Source organism: Chiroxiphia lanceolata, chromosome 4, assembly GCF_009829145.1.
Source record: "Chiroxiphia lanceolata isolate bChiLan1 chromosome 4, bChiLan1.pri, whole genome shotgun sequence".
NCBI classification, from domain to species: Eukaryota; Metazoa; Chordata; class Aves; order Passeriformes; family Pipridae; genus Chiroxiphia; species Chiroxiphia lanceolata.
In genome coordinates, this window is record NC_045640.1 from 451124 (window position 1) to 471337 (window position 20214).

Sequence of the window (20214 nt, forward strand, 5' to 3'; positions counted from 1 at the left end):
CGGGGTCTCCAGGGATCTCCAGGGATCTCCAGGGATCTCCAGGGATCCCTGGGCTGGGAAGGGCAGGGCCACAGAGGGAGCAGCAGAGCACAGGGGGTTGGTACCACAGCGCTTTATTCCCCAAGGAAAGGAGGTTCCTCCCGGTCCCGGGACACCCTCGGTGCCCCCCCGGCAGCCCGGCCCAGGCAGCCCCTCCGGGGGCCCTCGGGTGCTCCGGGGGGATCTGGGGGGTCACAGGGCCGTGCCCACCGGGCCCTGCCCGGGCACCTTGGCCTCGCGGGGGTAGAACTCGGCCAGGATGTTCTCCGGGATCCGCTTCAGCAGCTGCTTGGGGAAGATGCGCAGGAGCTGCCAGCCCAGGTCCAGGGACTCGAAGATGCTCCGGTTCTCGTAGGGGCCTGGCAAGGCAGGGAGGGCGGTGCAGGAGCCGGGGGGTGCCGGGGGGCAGCCCCAGCCCCCAGCCCCCCATGCGGGGCCCCCCGTGCGGGGCCCCCCGCTCACCCTGGGAGATGAACTGCTTCTCGAACTTGTGCAGGAACTCCAGGTACAGCAGGTCATCGGCAGACAGAGCCTCCTCCCCCACCACCGCCTTCATGGCCTGCACGTCCTTCCCGATGGCATAGCAGGCGTACTGGGAGAGCCATGGGACACGGGAATGGGGGGGCTTGGGAGGGGCCTCAGAGCCCACCCAGGGACACCTTCCAGCAGGCCAGGTTGGCCTTGGACACTCCCAGGGATCCAGGGGCAGCCACAGCTTCTCTGGGCAACCTGGGCCAGGGTCTTCCCTCACAGGGAAGGATTCCTTCCCAAGATCCCATTTAAATCTCCCCTCTTCCATTTAGGAGCCATTCCCTGTGTGCTGTCCCTCCCTCCCTTGTCCCCAGTCCCTCTCCAGCTCTCCTGGAGCCCCTTCAGGCCCTGCCAGGGGCTCTCAGCTCTCCCTGGAGCCTTCTCTTCTCCAGGGGAACCCCCCCAGCTCTCCCACCCTGGCTCCAGAGCAGAGGGGCTCCAGCCCTGGCAGCATCTCCAGGGCCTCCTCTGGACTCTCTCCAGCAGCTCCACGTCCTCCTGCTGCTGTTCCCAGGGTTGGAGCAGCTCTGCAGGGGGGTCTCAGCTGAGCCCCCCCAGTGAGGGGCAGAGGGTTCTGAAGGGACAAACCAACCCCCCCCCAGTGTCCCCCAGCCCTCACCAGCTGGTTGGAGACGTCCCCGTGGTCCTTCCTGGTCATTCCCTCCCCGATGGCCGATTTCATCAGCCGGGACAGGGACGGCAGGACGTTGATGGGGGGGTAGATCTGCAGGGTGAGAGGGACCCCAATGTACACCTGTCCAGCACCCACCCCCTGCCCTGGCCACCCCCACCCTGCTGCTCCGGGGTGGTCTCTGGGCCCCCAATCCGACCCTGGAGCCGGGAAGGGGCTCGGGAACGAACCTGCCGGTTGTGGAGTTGCCGGTCCACGTAGATCTGCCCCTCGGTGATGAAACCCGTCAGGTCGGGGATGGGGTGGGTGATGTCTGGGGGGGAACCAGGGTGCTGTGAGCCCCCCCCGTGGGTGTGGCTGCTCGGGACACGGCCGTGCCCCATGTCGGGGGTCACAGGGGCAGCACGGCCCCCCTGGGGCTGCTATGGGGGGTCTCGGTGTCACCCCCTGCCCAGGAGCCGGGCACCCCAAGGGGAACTGATGAAGGGTGGCTTGGCTGGTTTGTGTCCCCTCTGGGGCACCCGGGCAGGTGGGGTGTCCTGGGGCACCCGTGGGTGCTCCCCATGTCCCCCAACCCCACCCTTTGGTTGATACCCTTCTCCCGCTTGGGGGGCCCAGAGGGGTGATTTGGGGGGGACAATAACCCCAAAGCACCCCAGTGAGCACCCAGGGCTTCACCACCCCAGGAGCTCCCAAAAACCGGGTTGGAACAATCCGGCATTTCCCAGCCCTGCAGTGTCCTGGCTTGGGGAAGACCCAGCCCCGCCGCATCCCCAGAGTCCCCCCTGCGTCCCCAGAGTCCCCCCACATCCCCGGTGCCCCCTGTGTCCCCAGAGTCCCCCCGTGTTCCCAGAATCCCCTCCCCGTCCCCGGTGCCCCCCGTGCCCCCCAGAGTCCTCTCTGCGTCCCCAGAGTCCCCCCCGCGTCCCCAGAGTCCCCCCGTGTCCCCGGTGCCCCCCGTGCCCCGCTGACCGTCGTTGGGCATGGTGAGGATGGGGATCTGGGTGATGGAGCCGTTCCTGCCCTCCACCCGCCCCGCCCGCTCGTAGATGGTGGCCAGGTCCGTGTACATGTAGCCCGGGAAGCCGCGCCGGCCCGGAACCTCCTCCCGGGCTGCCGACACCTGCAGGGGGGGCTGCGCTGGGGCTGGGGGGGTTCCAGCACCCCAAAAACCCCGGGAACACCGGGGGACATCAGTGCCACAAGTGCCCCGGGCACCCCCAGCAACCCGAGCGCCCTGAGCACCCCAAGAGCCCTGGGAACCCCAGATATCCTGGGCACCCCAAGAGCCCTGGGAACCCCAGGTGTCCTGGGCACCCCAAAAACCCTGGGAACCCCACGTGTCCTGGGCACTCTGAGCATCCCGAACACCCCAAGAACCCCAGATGTCCTGGGCGCCCAAGGTACTCCCAGCACCCTGGACACCCTGAGCACCCCCGGCACCCCAAAATCCCCTGGGCACCCCAGGTGTGCTGGACACCCCGAGTATCCCAAACACCCCAAGAACCCTGGGAAGCCCAAGCACCCCAAACACCCCAAAACCACAAGCACCCTTGGAACCACTGTCCCAGGCAGCCTAAGTACCCCAAGCTCCCCAGGCACCATAAGAACCCCAGGCACCCCAGGTACCCCAGGTTTCCTGGGCACCCTGGGCACCCCAAGCACGGCAGGCACCCCAAACACCCCGGGGACTCCAGGTAGCCCAAGTACCCCAATTACTTGGGCACCCCGAGCAGCCCGAGTCCCCTGGGCACCCCAGGCTCCCCAACAGGCCCGTCCCCATCCCCTACCAGCCGGGGAGGACCCAGGGGACAGAATGGGGACAGTCCCCATCCCCTGCCAGCTGGGGAGGACCCAGGGGACAGAATGGGGACAGTCCCCATCCCCTGTCAGCCGAGGAGGACCCGGGGCACAGGGACAGTCCCCGCTGACCTCCCGCAGGGCCTCGGCGTAGGAGCTCATGTCGGTCAGGATCACCAGCACGTGCTTCTCGCACTGGTAGGCCAGGAACTCGGCCGTGGTGAGCGCCAGGCGGGGGGTGATGATCCTCTCGATCCTGCCGGGCACGGGGGGCACCCCCGGGGCACGGTCAGTCCCCGCAGAGCAGGTCCGGGGGGACCGGGAGGGCAGGAGGGGGGTCCCCCCGCTTCTGCAGCCCCCGGGGCAGGGCTGGATCTCAGGGAGGGACCCGCAGCTTTGGGGTCCCAGAATAGCCCCCCCCGACCCACCTGAGGGTGGGCAGGGCCTCGTGGGGGGAGAGGAGGGGGGAGAGGAGAGAGAGAGAGGAGAGAGGAGAAAGAGAGGAGAAAGGAGAGGGAGAAAGGAGAGGGAGAAAGGAGAGGGAGAAAGGAGAGGGAGAAAGGAGAGGGAGAAAGGAGAGGGAGAAAGGAGAGGAAGGAGGAAAGGGAAAAGGAAAAGGAGAGAGAGGAGAAAGAGAGGGAGAAAGGCCAAGGAGAAGAGAGAAGGAGAAAGAAAATGGAGGAAAATGGAGAAGACAAGAAGGAGAAAGAGGGAGGAGGGAGAAGGAGGGAGAAGGAAAAGGAGAAGGAGGAAGGAGGAGGAGGAAGGAGAAGAAGAAGGAAAAAGGAGAAGGAAGGAGAAAGAATAAGAAAGAAGGAGGAGGAGGAGGGAAAAGTGAGAAGGAGAAGGGAAAAGGAGGAGAAAGGAGGAGGGAGAAGGAAAAGGAGAAGGAAGAAGGAGGAGGAGGAGCGGGTGCCGGAGCCAGGGGAGTGTCTCACGTGGGGTCGTTGGCCAGGTTGAGGAACAGGCACACGTTCTCCATGGAGCCGTTCTCCTCAAAGTCCGACTTGAAGAACCGGGCGGTCTCCATGTTCACCTGCCCGGGGCGGGGACAGCGCTCAGCGGGGCCGGGGACACCGGGCCAGGGCGGGGCAGAGCTGCGGCTGTGCCGGGGCTGTCCCTGCTCACCCCCATGGCGGCGAAGACGATGGCGAAGTTGTCCTCGTGGTAATCCACCACATCCTTGGACTTCTTCACCAGCCCCGCCTGGCGACAGATCTGCGCCGCGATCTGGGGGGGACAGAGGAGGGGGCAGCACGGACCCCCCGGAGGGGACACGGCCCCCCCGGGACCGGGACACGGCCCCGTGGCAGCGGGGACAGGGCACGGAGACAGGAGAGGGCACCCCAGGAGGGACCCCCGCACCCCCAGCTGCCCGCCCAGCCCACGGGGGGTGCCCCCCCAAGGGTCGGGGGGCAGTGGGATGTCCCCCTCCCTGTGACACCATCGTACCGTGCCCGTGGTCACCCTCTGCTGTCACCGCCCAGCTGTTTCCATCCCATCCCATCCCATCCCCCTCCGGCACTTCCAGCCCCTCCTGCTCTGCCCCCCCGTGTCACGGCCGCCCCCCGGGGATTTGGGGTACTCTGCAGCCCCCCAGCCCGGTCTGGGCTCCCACATGAGCCCAGATTCCCTTCCCCCCCAGCTCTTGGTGCTCAGGGTTTGCTTCCCCCTCGGTGTGTCAGCAGAGACCGAGGCACGGGCTGCCGGGGCTCCCCTGGGACAGGAGAGAGGCTCCAGCCCCCCCAGATCCCTCCTCCTGCCCCCCCGGGCCCCCACCTCGTTGTGGGGCAGCCCGGCAGCAGAGAAGATGGGGATCTTCTGCCCGCGGGCGATGCTGTTCATGACGTCGATGGGCGAGATCCCGGTCTGGATCATCTCCTCGGGGTAGATGCGCCCGTGGGGGTTGATGGGCTGGCCTGGAGCGGGACAGGGACGGGGGGCACCCCGGAAAGGGGGAGTCATGGAATGGGGCCGGTTGGAAGGGACCTTAAAGCCCATCCGGTTCCACCCGGGGACACCTCCCACCAGCCCGCGTTGCTCCAAGCCCCGTCCGGCACGGCCCTGCACACTGCCGGGGGTGGGGCGGCCTCATTCGCCCCGGTGGGTGCCAAAAATTAGGGAACAAATTCTGGAGATAAGGAGGGAGCAGCTCCTGGGGCAGCATCCCCAGCCCTGGGGTGGGACAGGCACCGCCCTGGCACTCGGACACCCCCCTGGGCACCCCCGTGGGGACGGATGGAGGGATGGACAGACGGATGGAGGGTTGGAGGGAGGGATGGAAGGAAGGACGGACGGATGGAGGGAGGGATGGAAGGATGGACGGGCGGATGGAGGGATGGGGTGACACCACGGGGTCGCTCTGACCACCAGCGCTACCCCCCGTGCCAGGCTGTCCCCGAGTCCCTCCCGCACTCCCGGGGCCGGCCGGGGCAGCCCCGCGGGGCCGGAGCCGTCACCGTTGATGTCCAGGAAGTCCTCGGCCATCACCGGGGGGCCGCTGTCGATGGGTTTGGCGGAGCCGTTGAACACCCGACCTGCAAGGACAGAGGGGTTCGTCCCTGCCCGGGGCCACCAGCCGGGGTGGGGGGAGGCTGCCGGGGGGCACCTGCCGGCCCGTGGGCGTGGGGCAGGGTCCCCATCCCGATCCCAGTCCCCATCCCGATCCCGGTCCCCATCCCGATCCCGGTCCCCAGCGCTCCCACAGGACACCCCTGGGGTGCCCAGAGGGGACACCGGTACCGGTGCTGGGGCGCTGTGGGTGGGGAGCAGAGGAATTGGCACCAGGGGGGCTGTGGGTACCCCCAGACCCCATCCCAGGGAACGAGGTGTGCCCGTGTCACCGCGCGGGGTGGGCGGTGTCACCCGGGGGCTGGGTGACACCACGGCTCTCGTGGCAGGAAGGTGCCAGCCCATGGGGACGAGAGCCCCGGGACCCCCTTCCCATGTCCCCAGCCACCCCATCACCTCTCCCTTGGGGTCCCCGGCTCCTGGGAGGGGGGGTGACACCGAGAGCCCCCCCGCCTGCCCGAGGGGGGGGTCACACGGCATTACCGCTCCCTCTCAGCCTCATCGACCGGCTCGGAGCCGCGGCATCGATCGCCACGAAGCCGCTGCGCCCACACGCCGCCTCCCCCCCGGCCCCCCCCCGCCCCGCTGCCGCCCCACGGGACGTTCTGCCGGTCCCCAGCAGGGCCGGGGACACGTCACGGGTGTCAGAGCGGATCAGGGTGATGGCAGGGCCGGGGCGCCGAGCGCGGAGCATGAAAGGTCAGCGGGCACGGCAGAGCCGCGGCCCCGGCCCCGAGCCCGCGCGGGGACAGGGGGGACCGGCCAGGGAGGGGGGACCCCGGCCAGGGAGGGGGGACCCCGGCCAGGGAGGGGGGACCCCGGCCAGGGCTGAGGGGCGGCACTGCGGGAGCGCTGGGGGGACGCGCTGGCCGACCCTGTACGGGGACAGACGGACCCTGGCTGTGGGGAGCTGGGGGTCTCTTGCTGGGTGAGGAGGGGGTCCCTGGCTGCGGAAGAAGGGGTCCCTGGCTGGGGCAGGAGGGGTCTCTGGCTGGGGCAGAATGGGGGTCCCTGGCTGTTGGGAGCTGGGGGTCCCTGGCTGGGGAAGGAGGGGTCTCTAGCTGGGGTAGAATGGGGGTCCCTGGCTGCGGGAGCAGGGGTCCCCGGCTGGGGGAAGCGGAGCAGGTCCCTCCCCGTGCCCGGCCGTCACCGCTGGCAGCCGAACCGCGCTCGACACGTGCCCTTTGCGCTGCCCTTTGCGGCGGGGCGCGGGCGCTGCCGAGCCCCGGGCACCGGGATCCGTCCACGGCGGGATGGAGATCGCGGCAGACACGCGGCCCCCGGACCATGGAGCGGCACAGGAGCCCAGGGTCCCCGTCCCCCCCGCGACCCCGAGTGACCCCCGTCACCGGCCGTGACCCCTCTGGCGCTGGGGGACACTCAGGAACCTCTAACGTGGTTTGGGGGGGTTGAACACCCCCGGGGGAGGCTGGGGGGGCTCAGGGGGGGCTGCCGGCACCCAGCTGTGCAGGGGGTCTGTGGGGATGGAGGGGGGCTCACACCCGGCCATAATGAATCCCAGACCGGTTTGGGTGGGAAGGGACCTTAAATCCCATCCAGTCCCACCCCTGCCATGGGCAGGGCCACCTCCCACTATCCCGGGTTGCTCCAAGCCTTGTCCAGCCTGGCTTTGGACACTTCCAGGGATGGGAGGGTCATGTACTCAGCCCCAGAGCTGAACCCACCCCCCAAACATCCCCAAACTGCCCCTCCTGGGTGACCCCCCACCCACGCCCCGAGCTGTGCCTGGGCTCAGCCGCGGGCGGGGCTTACCCAGCATGTCCTCGGACACGGGGGTGCGCAGGATGTCCCCCGTGAACTCGCAGGAGGTTTGCTTGGCGTCGATCCCAGATGTTCCCTCAAACACCTGCGGAGCCCCCGGGGCAGCGGGCGGGTGGGGGGCAATTAGTGGGGATTAATGGACACGGAGGGGAGGGGGTGTGCGGGGGGATGTGATCCGCGCTCACCCGAACCCCCCCCCGGGGAGGAGAGACAAAAGAAGGGGGGGAGCCCTCGGGGTTAAGAAAACCCCCTTCTGAGGGGCTCTGGGGAGGGGGAACCCCGAAGAGGGGGGGGATCCCGCTCCCTTATGCAGCGCCCAGGGCAGGGCGGGGAAGCCAAAGGCTTTTTGTTTGATCAGTGTAATATTTGACATCATTTGTATTAATTAACCTCCAAATCGTTGCTTTAATTGGAGCCGGGTGGCCCCTGGGGGGGGGGCGGGGGACACCGACGGGTCTGAGGGGGGGCGATGGCCGCAGCCCCCCGCGGGGCTGCAGGTGCTGCGGGTCACCCCCAACAACGCCGGGTCTGCGAAAAGCTCATTTTCTTCCCTTTTATCCCTGTTTCCCCCCCTTTCCCCCCGAGCCTGACTCCCTAATAGGATTAAAAGGGCATCACAGAGACGCAGGTGCCATTAGAGGAGTGATTTTGGGCAGCTGCGCAGCCCCCCCGAGCCCTGGGGGAGGGGGGGGGGCTGGTTTAGGGGGGATCCGGCGTAATTAGGCAGGATGACCCCAAACAGTCCCAGTGTCCCCAGGGAGCCCCCAGTGCCCCGGACTGGGGGTACCCCAGAACCCACCGCCCGTCCCAGTCGGGGCCCCACTGGGGGCCGATGGTGAGGGGGGGGCTTGGCAGGGGGTCCCGGGTTTTCCTGCGGGGATGGAGCGGGAGGTCGGTGGGGGGGACGTGGGGATAAGGGATGGGGACAACACCTGTCCCAGGACAATCCGGGACAACACAAATCCCGGGAGCCCCCTGCCTGTCCCGGGATATCCCCTGTCCCCGGGCACTTGTACCGGGACACTGCCCGTGCCAGGACATCGCCCATTCCAGGACACCACCCGCCCCAGGACAGTGCTCATCCCAGGACACCGCGTGTCCCAGGACATCGCCCATTCCAGGACACCACCCGCCCCAGGACACTGCTCATCCCAGAACACTGCGTGTCCCAGGACATCGCTCATCCCAGGACAGTGCTCATCCCAGGACATCGCTCATCCCAGGACACCGCGTGTCCCAGGACAGTGCTCATCCCAGGACACCGCGTGTCCCAGGACAGCGGGTCTGCAGCCCGACAGCGCTGGGACAAGGACGCGGCAGCTACCGCTGGAGGGGGACAGAGCCCCGGGACAGAGCCCTGGGACAGATTCCTGGGACAGAGCCCCGGGACAGATCCTTGGGACAGATCCCTGGGACAGATCTCCGGGACAGATCCCTGGGACAGAGCCCCGGGACACATTCCCGGGCCGTGGGGTCCCGCGTGTCCCCCGGGCTCACCTGGACGATGGCTTTGGAGCCCATCACCTCCAGCACCTGCCCGCTGCGGGTGCTGCCGTTGGGCAGCGTGAAGTTCACGATCTCGGCGTACTGGGCGAACTGCGGGGACAGGGCAGGGGGGAGTTGGGGCGGGGGGCTCCTCTGTGACCCCCCAGCCCGCCCCTGCCCCCCCAACCCTGCCAGGCTGCCCCATTTCCCCTCCCGAGGGGCGGGTTTGTGCTCCCCGAGGCCACCGCACACCGAGGGGGGACACGGGACAGCGCTGGGGGTCGGGGGAAGGTGCTGCCTGTCCCTGCCCCGTCCTGGAGCCGCTCCAGGCTCTGCACCGCTCCTGCCTCGGTTTCCACAACACTGGGCAATGCTCCCAACAATGGGGACAGTCCCGGTACCGCCAATTCACACAGTCCCTGCCAGGCACGGGGCCACCATGGTGCCACCTCGCACTGGCCACGGGGACGAGTGGGACTCGGCACCCCAGGGGATACCACCCACCCTCCCCAACTCCCCCAGGGCGAGTGGAGGGGACTTTTGTGCCGCCCTTTGGCTGAGGGGACACGTCCTGCTCTGGGGAACACGTCCAAAGGGTCTCTCCCCTGCCCAGCCCTGCCTGCCCAGCACACTCCCGGCCCTCCTCTTCCTCCTCCTCCTCACTCCCAGCCGCCACCGGGGCTGCCTCCGGCCCTGTGAACTTTGGACTTTAATTCTTCTGGAAAGACCTTTGGATAAAGGGACGACAAAGGCGAGGAAACCCCCGCCACGGGCTGGCTCTTTAACTGAGCTGGTTAATTCCCGTCCCGCCGGGCTCGGCGTGAAAGGGGCCATGGAAACGAGCCAGCGGGCAACAAAGCCCCTCAGAGGGTCCCCCAGGGGCCCGGAGCCCACCCAAGAGAGCTCAGACCCTGCGCCGGGAGCAGGGACAGGCAGGGTGACACCAAGGTGCCGCCCCGGGCTGGGACACGGGCCGTGGTCTCACTCAGAGCGGGGTCCCGGAGGGAGCTGGAAGTTGGGCAGGGGACAAGGGACAAGGGACAGGAGCCACAGGTTGGACAGGGGACAAGGGACGGAGCCTGGAGAGAAGGGCTGGATTTTGGGCAGGGGCACAGGAGAACAGGGGCAGGGGCCGAGCTCGGGCAGGACGCGGGGACAGGACACGGGGACAGGACACGGGGACAGGACACTGGGGCCGGAGCGCAGTGCCCCCGGGCCGAGCGTACACTCGTCCCCCCCGGGGCACACACCGCCCGCACGGGGACACGGGGACACGACAATCGCACGGGGACACGGGGACACGGGCTCTGCTGCCGACCGCGTCCAGAGGAGGGAGCTCGGACCCCGGAGAGGAGGGGACAGCCCGGGGGAGAGGGGACAGCCCAGGGGACAGCCCGAGGGACAGTGGAGAGGAGACAGGGGACAGGGGACAGTTCAGGGGAACAGGGGACAGGAGAGACGGGACAGGAGACCAGTCCAGGGGACAGGGGACGAGTGACAAGGGACCAGCCTGGAAAACGGCCCAGGGGATGAGGGATGGGGAGAAGGGATGTGGGACAGGGGAGAGGGGACAGCCCGGGGGACACGAGAGAGGTGATGAGGGACAAGCTCCCCCCGGTGCCCTCTCCCTGCCTGGGTGACAGCCCAGCCCAGGGGGGACAGCAGGGTGGTCCCTGCCCAGCCCCAGGTGACACTGCCGAGGTGTCCCCTTGTCACCCCCCCAGACAGGTTCCTACCTTCACATTGTCCAGCACCACGAGTGGCCCGTTGACCCCACACACCGTCCTGTAGGCTGGGGAAGGGAGGACACACCGTCAGTCCCGGGGGGGCTCCCACCCCCATCCCAGCACTGGCAGCACCAAACCCTGGGATCCATCCCACTCCAGTGCCACCCCCTCCTGCTGTCCCATTCCTTATCCCAGGGCCAGCCCCAGTGACCAGTGGCAGCTGAACTGGAGACCTGGAGCACCCACCCTGCGGGAATGTCACTCCTGCCGTGGTGCCTGGTGACAGCTGGATGTGTCACCTCCCGGAGGTGTTCCCACACACCTGGCAGGGATGTCACAACTGGGAATGTCACCACAACCAGCAGTGAGGCCTCTCCTCGTCCCCCAGCTTCCCTGGCTCACCCCTCCAGCAGCACCAGGAGAGGTTCCCTGCCTTGGGACACCCCATCCCAGCAGGGTGCCACCACAGCCTGGTGACCTGCTGGAACTCCAGTGGCTCCTGCAGGTCCCAGCAGGGCATCTCCATCCCACCAGGCCTTTCCCACCCACCCCACGTCCTCTGTCCCAGCCCGGGCACAGACCCCTCACCCCCCAAAACCCCCGGGCCCAGCCCTGACCCCCTGAGATGGGCACAGCCCTGCAGAGAGTCACGGAACGCAATGGTTTGGGTTGGGAGGGACCTTTAAATGTCACCCAGTGCCACCCCTGCCATGGGCACGGACACCTCTCAGTAGCCCAGGTTGCTCCAAGCCCTGTCCAACCTGGTTTTGGACACTTCCAGGGGTGGGGCAGCCAGGGCCTCCCCACCCTCACAGGGAAGAGTTTCTTCCCAATATCCCATCGAAATCCCCCTCTTCTGGTTTAAAACCACCATCCTTTGAGAGTCCTGGTGGGATGCAGAGGGCACTGCCCCGAGACCCCACGGGGCACCAGGGACACACCCGGGGTGACACTCGGGTGAGGACAGGGGGGTGCTGGGGGTGTGGCCCCCCAGGGACCCCCGTGGGGCAGGAGACACCCGGGCCATTAAGGACAAGGGTGCCAAAGGGGCCGAGGCCGTGCGGGAGCCCAGGGAGAGGCAGCAGGGCCAGGGGTGCCAGGATTGGGCTCAGCCCTGGTGGGTGTAGGAGCCCAGGGAGAGGCAGCAGGGCCAGGGGTGCCAGGATTGGGCTCAGCCCCAGTGGGGGGAGCCCAGGGAGAGGCAGCAGGGCCAGGGGTGCCGGGATTGGGCTCAGCCCCGGTGGGTGTGGGGGCACTGAGCCGGCCCTGAGCTGCCCTTGATCATCCCAGGATGTGTCAGTGCCCAAATCCTGCCCTGGCAGGGGGGGCTCGCTGACCCCGCCGGGCCCTTTCACCCCTCTGCCCCCTCTCCTCCCGCCGGGGCTGGGATTCCCTCGTGATCCCGGTGGGATGGGAGGGGCCGGGCCGGCTGCAGGGCTCCTCACCCCCCCTCCTGCCGGCCCTGGGATGGGGGGGCCGTGTCCTGGCACTGGGAGGGGGTTCCTGCCCCTCAGCCCCCCGGCTGTCCCTGGGGTGGTGCTGGCATTGTCCCCAGCTGGATCAGCCCCGGGGACTCCATTTCTAGGGGATGGGTCCCCTTTGCTCCCCGCTGGCCACAGTTTGGGGAGCACCAATCCCTGCACAACCCACAGAGCAGCGTGGGGTCACCCCCGTGGCACAGCTGCACCCCCAGTGTCCCCCTCCCCTCTCCCAGCCCATGCCAGGGCACAGAACTGGCAGTGCCAGTGACCCCTGACACTTCTGCATGAGGATCACAGAATTCCAACCTGGTTTGGGTGGGAAGGGACCTGAAAGCCCATCCAGTCCCTCCCTCTGCCACGGGAGCCTAGGTTGTTCCAAGCCCCATACAACCTGGCCTTGGACACTGCCAGGGATCCAGGGGCAGCCACAGCTTCTCTGCCCAACCTGGGCACAGAGACGGATGATCCATCCATCCATCCACCCACACATCCACCCACCCATCCATCCAACTATCCATGCAATCTAATTATCTATCTTTTCATCCCTCCATCCATCCCTCGACCCACCCATCCCGTTCATCCCTCCATCCACCCATCCACCCATCCACCCATCTAACCATCCACTCCATCCAGCTATCCCTCTTTTCATCCATCCATCCATCCATCCATCCATCCATCCATCCATCCATCCATCCATCTAGCATGGAAAAAGTGAAGGAGAAGGAGGAGAAGGAGGCAGAGGAGGCAGAGGAGGGGGAGGGCCGAGGCAGCGGCGGGGGAGCCCCGGGAAGCTCCAATTCCCATAATTAGGCAGCGGAGCGGGGCCGGGCCGGGCCGGCGGGGTGGGTGGGCTGCGGCGGCCGGCCGGGGGCACGGCCGGGGAGCGGGGGGCGGAGGCAGAGGGGCCGAGGGAAAAGAAAAGTCTTTCAACCTGGCCTTTCCACACCCCCAGCCCCAAATTCACAGCTCCTGTCAGATGCGATCTCCGTTAGCGCCCGCGCTCACGCACTGCTGCCCACCGCGCCGGCCGGGGGGGGACACGGCCCCGCGCACAAAGGGGGCCCCGCCCGCCGCTAATTGCTGCCGCTCGCCCGCCCTGCCCTCGCCAGCCCCCCCCCGGCCCTCCCGGCCCCGGCCCCTCCGCCCCGGCCCCCCCGGGCCGCGCCCGCCTTAGGGCTCGACTCCAAAGTGCGCCCGCGGCCCCTTCCCACCGCCCGAGGGGGGGCACGGACCGCTGAGATCAGGGAATCGTGGAAGGCTTTGGTCGGAGGGACCTTAAAGCCCATCCAGTGCCAACCCCAGGGACACCTTTCTCCAGCCCGGGGGGCTCCAGCCTGGCCTTGGACACTTCCAGGGATCCAGGGGCAGCCGCGGCTTCTCTGGGCGACCTGTGCCAGGGCCTCCCCACCCTCACAGGGGAGAATTCCCTCTCAGTGTCCCATCTAACCCTGCCCTCTGGCACTGGGAAGCCATTCCCTGTGTCCTGTCCCCGGGGCAGGGTCACCTTGGCCTCTGGAGCGGGAATGCAGCGAGGGATGCTCAGCCCTATCCCGAATTACGGAGTGGGACCCAGCTGGGGCAGAGATGGGAGATGGGACAGATAAACAGCCCCCAAGTGCCCCAGGGCAAGGACAGGGAGGAGGAGGAGGCTCAACGGGTCTGTAGATTATCCCATGGATTTCATCAGAAGGATGTTGGACGGGGCTTGGATCCACCCGGTCGGGGGGAGGGGTCCCTGCCATGGCAGGGGGTGGCACCGGGGGGGGGCTTTAAGGTCTCTCCCAACGCAAACCAGCCTGGGATTTCAGGATTCCGTAAATGCTGAGTTTTTAACCAAACTGCTGATGTCTGAAGTGACCCGGCCCCGTTCCCAGGATGGGACACGAGTCCATCCCCGACGGCAACCCCGCGCTCAAAATCCCGCTCGGCCCGACCCCACCCCCTCCTCCCGAGCCACCATCCTGCCCCGGGGCCATCCTGGGACTTTTCCGACAGTCCCTAAGTGACCGTTTCCCCCCTCCACAACCTGCCCATTGTGCCGTGTGTCACTTTGTGCCGCGCTGTCAAACCCACCGGCCTGTCCCAGCCCGGCAGAGCCCGTGAAAGGCGCGGCGGGGGGTCACACTCTATGCCACTAATTAGGGCCCGGCGGGCGAGGGTTCCCATACACACCTGCACGTCATGTGAGGGCAGCCAAAGAAAGGCAGCCCCAGCCAAGCGTGAACCGAACAAGCAGCCCGAGGAAGGGGGAAAAAAAAAAAAAAAAAAAAGGAGAAATAAATTGCTGGGCTTGCTGCCGCGTTCGCCGGCAGACAAAACAGGGCTGGGGGCGTGGGAGGCGGGGAGGGGGCTGCGGACCCCGCGCCGGGCCAGCTGGGCTGAGGGAGCCGGGAGGGGGGGGCTCCGAGGGGAAAGAGAAGAGGTGGAGGGCTCAGGGATCCCCCCACGCTGTGGGGCAGAGGGGCCCGTGCCAGTGGAGTGGACCAGGGGGTGCTGGAGGGATGGAGGGAGGGAGGGAGGGATGGAGGGAGGGAAGGATGGATGGATGGATGGGTGGATGGGTGGATGGATGGATGGGTGGATGGATGGATGGATGGATGGATGGATGGAGGGATGGATGGATGGATGGAGGGATGGATGGGTGGGTGGGTGGGTGGATGGAGGGATGGGTGGATGGATGGATGGATGGATGGATGGATGGATGGATGGTGGATGGATGGATGGAGGGATGGATGGAGGGATGGATGGATGGAGGGATGGATGGTGGATGGATGGGTGGGTGGGTGGATGGAGGGATGGATGGATGGATGGATGGAGGGATGGATGGAGGGATGGATGGATGGATGGATGGATGGATGGATGGATGGGTGGATGGATGGATGGATGGAGGGATGGATGGATGGAGGGATGGATGGATGGATGGATGGGTGGATGGATGGGTGGGTGGGTGGATGGAGGGATGGATGGATGGATGGATGGATGGATGGAGGGATGGATGGATGGATGGATGGATGGAGGGATGGATGGATGGAGGGATGGATGGATGGAGGGATGGATGGATGGAGGGATGGATGGAGGGATGGAGGAGGGATGGATGGATGGATGGATGGATGGAGGGATGGGTAGATGGATGGATGGATGGATCCATCAGCTGCGGCCCCAGGACCCCGCCAGCCCCTTCCCCACAGCCCCCTGGCACTGCCAGCCCCCGTGGTCACGCCGAGGACACCAGCCCTGCTCTGCTTCCCAGAGGGTGGGGGGCAGCTCCAGAGGGTGGGGGGCCCCAAGGTACCCACGCCCCTCCCGTCTGCAGCACTGGGAAGGGGGCAGGGGGCTGGCAGAGCTGGCAAGAGGGCGAGGGGAGCAGCGAGCCCAGCTCTCCACCACCGGCTGCCTCCTGCTGCCCGGGACCCGACGGCTGCCGGGGTTTATATATTTAAAAATCCAATTTTGGGATTTGGAAATGGGCAGGGGGGGTGGCTCACACCTCCCCACGGGGCCTCCCCGGGCTCTGCCACAGCCCCCAGACCTCCCAGAACCACCCCGCCTCCCCAAGGCTCTTGGGGAGCAACCTCAGGTCCGAAACTGTCCCTCCATCTGTCTGTCCCTCCGTCTCTCCATCTCTCCACCCCTCCGTTTATTCATTCCTGCATTTATCCCTCCATCCCCCCATCCCTCCATTTATTAATTCCTGCACCTATCCCCCCATCCCTCCATTTATTCATTCCTGCACCTATCCCCCCATCCCTCCATCTATTCATTCCTACATCTATCCCTCCATCCCTCCATTTATTCATTCCTGCATCTCTCCCTCCATCCCTCTATTTATTCATTCCTGCACCTATCCCCCCACCCCTCCATTTATTCATTCCTGCATCTATCCCTCCATCCCTCCATTTATTCATTCCTGCACCTATCCCCCCATCCCTCCATCTATTCATTCCTGCATCCATCCCTCCATCCTCCCATCCCTCTCCAGCCCAGCTCCCGGGCTGCTCTCGCTAAGTTTGAAGCAGCGGGTGGGACGGGGGGGGACAGGCGGGGACCCCCCCCCCCCCGCACAGGTACGGGCACGTGCGGGCAGGGCCCCGAGCCCACGTGCGGGACCGGCGGCGGGATCGCTCCCGGGGCTGCTTTTCCCGGCGCTGGGTCGAGCCAAAGGCCGGGAGGTGAGAAGTGGCTCTTTCGTGCTAATGGATTCGCGGCGCTGGGGAGCGGCCGCCGGTCGCTCGGCTGTCTCTCGGGAGAGCGGGCTCTGGATGGGCACTGCGGGCACTGCCTACCCCTGCCTGCCGTCCCTGCCAACCCTGGCTGCCCACGGCACTGCTTGACCACCCTCCCTGTGCCCAGCGCCACTCTGGGACCCCACTCTGGGACCTCAAACTTGGGGGGCACCGCGTGGGGCTGAGGGACACACGGCATGTGAAGCTGGCACTGTGGCGCACACCTGAGACCCCCCTGGCACGGGGGCGGTGCCCACCTCGGCCCGGACCCACAGCACCCCCCCGTCCCACCCAAACCCGCCCCACTGTGCCCAGGTGGCACCCCGAGGAGCTCAGGCGCCCTCAGCCACACCCTGCTCCTTCCCCCAAATTCGGGGGTGTCCTTATACCTCCCCCAGACCCCCCTGTCACCCTCAGGTTCCCTGCCAGCTGCCCCCTTGCTGGGGTCCCTCCTCCCGGTGCCACCCCTGCCGTCCCCTCGCAGCCCATTTTGGGGCGCCGGGACCCCCCTCTCCCGGCCCTCCATCGGCAGGGAGCCCACCCTGTGCCCCTCACGCGCCCCCCACCCGGGTGGCAGCGACACCCCGGGCAGGACTTTGTGCCAGCCTGGATGGGGGGGCCGGGTTTGGCCGCGCAGAACCAGCCTGGCAAAGCCGGCACTGCCCGTCCCGCTCCCAGGGGGAAACGCGGCAGGGGGGGGAATGAACACGGAAATGAGCATTTTTGCCTCGGAAAGGGACAGCCGGGCCAAGGGCTGGCGCTCAGCCAGGTGACCGGGACACGAGTCACCCCCGGGTGGCCGCTCCCGGCTCCGTGTTGACACCAAACACGGCGGGGCCGGGCAGGGCCGGCCGGGCTGGGAGGGAGCGGCCGGGACCGTGCCAGCCCGGAGCCACCCGGCTCGGGACCGGCGAGGTGGCGTCCTGGGAGGTGACTTCCGAACTCCCTCCGACCACCCCGACCCGGCAGCGAAGGCACAAAGGTCACAGCAAACGTCCTTGGTGCCGCGGGCGGTCGGGGAGGGGGTGCTGGGGGGCTCACCCACCCCCCGGTGTGGGGCGGGCACCGTGCCAGGCTCCCCGAGGTCGGGGCGGGACGGGAGTGCCAGCGCTGAGCCCCCAGGCCCCCAGGAGCCCCCAGGCCCCCAGGAGCCCCCAGACCCTCAGGAGCCACGGGGGGCACACGGGGACGGACGGAGCACCCACGGGTGTGACACAAAGTCCCGCTGGTGTCACACCGACGTCCCCTCGATGGACACGTCCCCACCCCCCGACACGCGTGGCTCACCCCAGGGACACCTTGGCTGGTCCCACACCCTGTCGGAGCGGGGGAGAGGGACACCCGGGGCACCCCCGCACCCCTGTGGGGTTACCGCAGCCCCCGCGCACCCCACGGCCCTCGGGGGGCCGGGACGCCTTCCCCGGCCCCTGCAGTGCGGAGCCCAGGAGGGGGGGCACCCCCACAGCCCCACACGGCCCCTGTGCCCCCCGAGAGACACACACGGCCCCTGTGCCCCCCCGAGAGACACACACGGCCCCTGTGCCCCCCCGAGAGACACGCACGGCCCCTGTGCCACCCGCTCACCCCTGCCTGCCCCGGTGTCACCCCCCGTCCCTGCCTGCCCCGGTGTCACCCCCGTCCCCCCTGCCTGTCCCGGTGCCACCTCCATCCCTTCCCGACCCGGTGCCACCCACCCACCTCTGCCCGGTGTCACCCACTCGTCCCTGCCGCCCCGGGGTACCCACGGCGCCCACCCTGCCCGGGGGCACAGGGGTGCCGTGCCCGCCCCCGGCGCTCTCCGCCCCGTCCCCCCGTGCCCCCCGTGCCCCCCGCTCACTCAGCCGGGGGTTGCTGCTGTAGTCTCTGCTCACGGCCAGCCCGTGCTCCCGGGCTGCTGCCAGCGCTGCCGCCACTGCCGGTGCCTTGGTGGCGGCCATGGCACGGACACGGGCACGGTCACGGACACGGGCACGGACAAGGTCACGGTCACGGTCACGGTCACGGCGGGACCGGGCAGGACGCGCCAGCGCCCCGGGCTTTGTACCCCCGGCCCGGCCCCTGCCCGGCCCGCCCGCCCGGGCGGCCCCGCCCGCGGACCCGGCGGCACCTGAGGCAGCGGCGACACAGGTGACACCGACAGCACAGGTGACACCGGCAGCACAGGTGACACCGGCGACACAAGGGACACCGGCGACACAAGGGACACCGGCAACACAAGGGACACCGGCGGCACCGTCGGCCTCGGGGAGGGAGAACGGGGGTAGGGATAGGGAATGGGATAGGGATAAGGATAGGGAATGGGATAGGGATAAGGGATAGGGAATGGGATAGGGATAAGGGACAGGAATGGGATAGGGAATGAGATAGGGATAAGGGTAGGGATGGGGTAGGGATAAGGGATAGGGATAAAGGATAGGGATGGGGTAGGGATAAGAATAGGGATGGGATAGGGATAAGGGATAGGGAATGAGATAGGGATAAGGGATAGGGAATGAGATAGGGATAAGGGATAGGGAATGGGATAGGGATAAGGCATAGGGATGGGGTAGGGATAGGGGATAAGGATAGGGATAAGGATAGGGATGGCGTAGGGATAAGGGATAAGGATAGGGATAAGGGGTATGGGTAGGGGTAAGGGACAGGGATGGGGTAGGGATAAGAAATAAGGATAGGGATAAGGGGTATGGGTAGGGGTAAGGGACAGGGATGGGGTAGGGATAAGGGATAAGGATAGGGATAAGGGGTATGGGTAGGGGTAAGGGACAGGGATGGGGTAGGGATAAGGGATAAGGATAGGGATAAGGGGTATGGGTAGGGGTAAGGGCTAGGGAATGATACGGGGACAGGGACATGGCCAGTGATAAGGGCAGGGACAGGGATGGGGACAGGGGTTGGGATAGGGACAGGGATACAGGAGAAGGGAAAATGGATGGGTATAAGGAAAAGGGGTAAGGAATAAGGGTAGTGACAAGAGACAGGGATAGGGTTAGGGATAAGGGGGGAAGGGTGCAGGTATCCCCATGGTGCGGGGATTCATTCCGAGGGACGGGGTAGTGGAAGTGTCCCCAGAGGGGGGGGATTCACTCCTGGGGGGCTCTGAGGAGAGCAGGACACGCTGGGCTTCGAAATGCCACCCTGGGATGGCACCCACGGGGCTGGGGACACCCACGGGGCTGGGGACACCCACGAGACTGAGGACACCCACGAGACTGGGGACACCCACAAGGTTTGGTGGCACCCAGAGCAGGGGGCGAGGGATTCCCAACCCTGGATCCCAAAGGCAATGGAGGACGAGGTGGAGGCAGGAGGCAGGACATGACTTTTATTAACCATTAGAAACCATAAGAAACCACATTATTCCTTAAAGTTTTACATCCAGTAGTTGCTGGGGTTTTTTAGCTCTTCCCCCGATCCCCTCAGGCTGGAGGAGCCGCTGGATTGGGATGAACTGGGGGGGAACGGGTGTCCCCACGGCCCCCCACGACCCCCGGGACAGCTTCGCTTTGGAGAAGGAACTTTGGAGAAGCAGCAGCTTTGGATCCGATCTGGGACCTCTGTGAAAGCAGCATTTGGGTTTCAAGGGGAGGAAGGAGCGGCCCGCGGTCTCCCCGCTGTGCTTCCCGCGGATCCCTCGGGACGGGGAGCAGCGGGAGGAGGATGCGGGAGAGCCACGAGGATGCTCCGGGCCGGGAAAACACATCGGGGACCCTCCCAAAACCGAACTGGGCTTTGCTTTCTCTGAAACGCCCCCAAACCTCCTCCAGCCAAGAAGGTTGAGGGGGGTTCCCTTCTCCAGCAAACCCCGGGTTCCTCCCGGCGAGCCCAGAGCGGGAGGAAGAGGGGATGGAAAGCTTGGAAAATCCCTGCGGTTCGGCTGGGAAGAGGGAAAACCAAAGCAAAGCGAGTCCCGAAGGGGGTTTGAGGGCGGGATTTCACGCCCGGGG

At 66.9% G+C, this 20214-nt stretch overlaps 1 protein-coding gene across 2 annotated transcripts; it reads right to left on the minus strand.

Annotated features, from left to right (window-relative positions):
* Window positions 1-96: 96 nt before the first annotated feature.
* ATP6V1B1 (ATPase H+ transporting V1 subunit B1) lies at window positions 97-18275 on the minus strand. Of its 2 annotated transcripts, XM_032686933.1 has the most exons (14): window positions 18108-18275; window positions 10576-10631; window positions 8852-8950; window positions 7346-7439; window positions 5461-5538; window positions 4781-4920; window positions 4130-4231; window positions 3940-4037; window positions 3134-3257; window positions 2174-2324; window positions 1432-1514; window positions 1190-1294; window positions 502-631; window positions 97-398 (listed from the first exon to the last, which is right to left on the minus strand). In XM_032686933.1, the coding sequence occupies exons 1-14, from the start codon at window positions 18205-18207 to the stop codon at window positions 232-234; spliced, it is 1527 nt and encodes a 508-aa protein (XP_032542824.1). In that variant the 5' UTR covers window positions 18208-18275; the 3' UTR covers window positions 97-231. The 2 variants fall into 2 exon arrangements, with proteins under 2 accessions (XP_032542824.1, XP_032542825.1); XM_032686934.1 differs by lacking the exons at window positions 10576-10631; window positions 18108-18275 and adding an exon at window positions 9459-9716.
* Between the last annotated feature and the right edge of the window lie 1939 nt (window positions 18276-20214).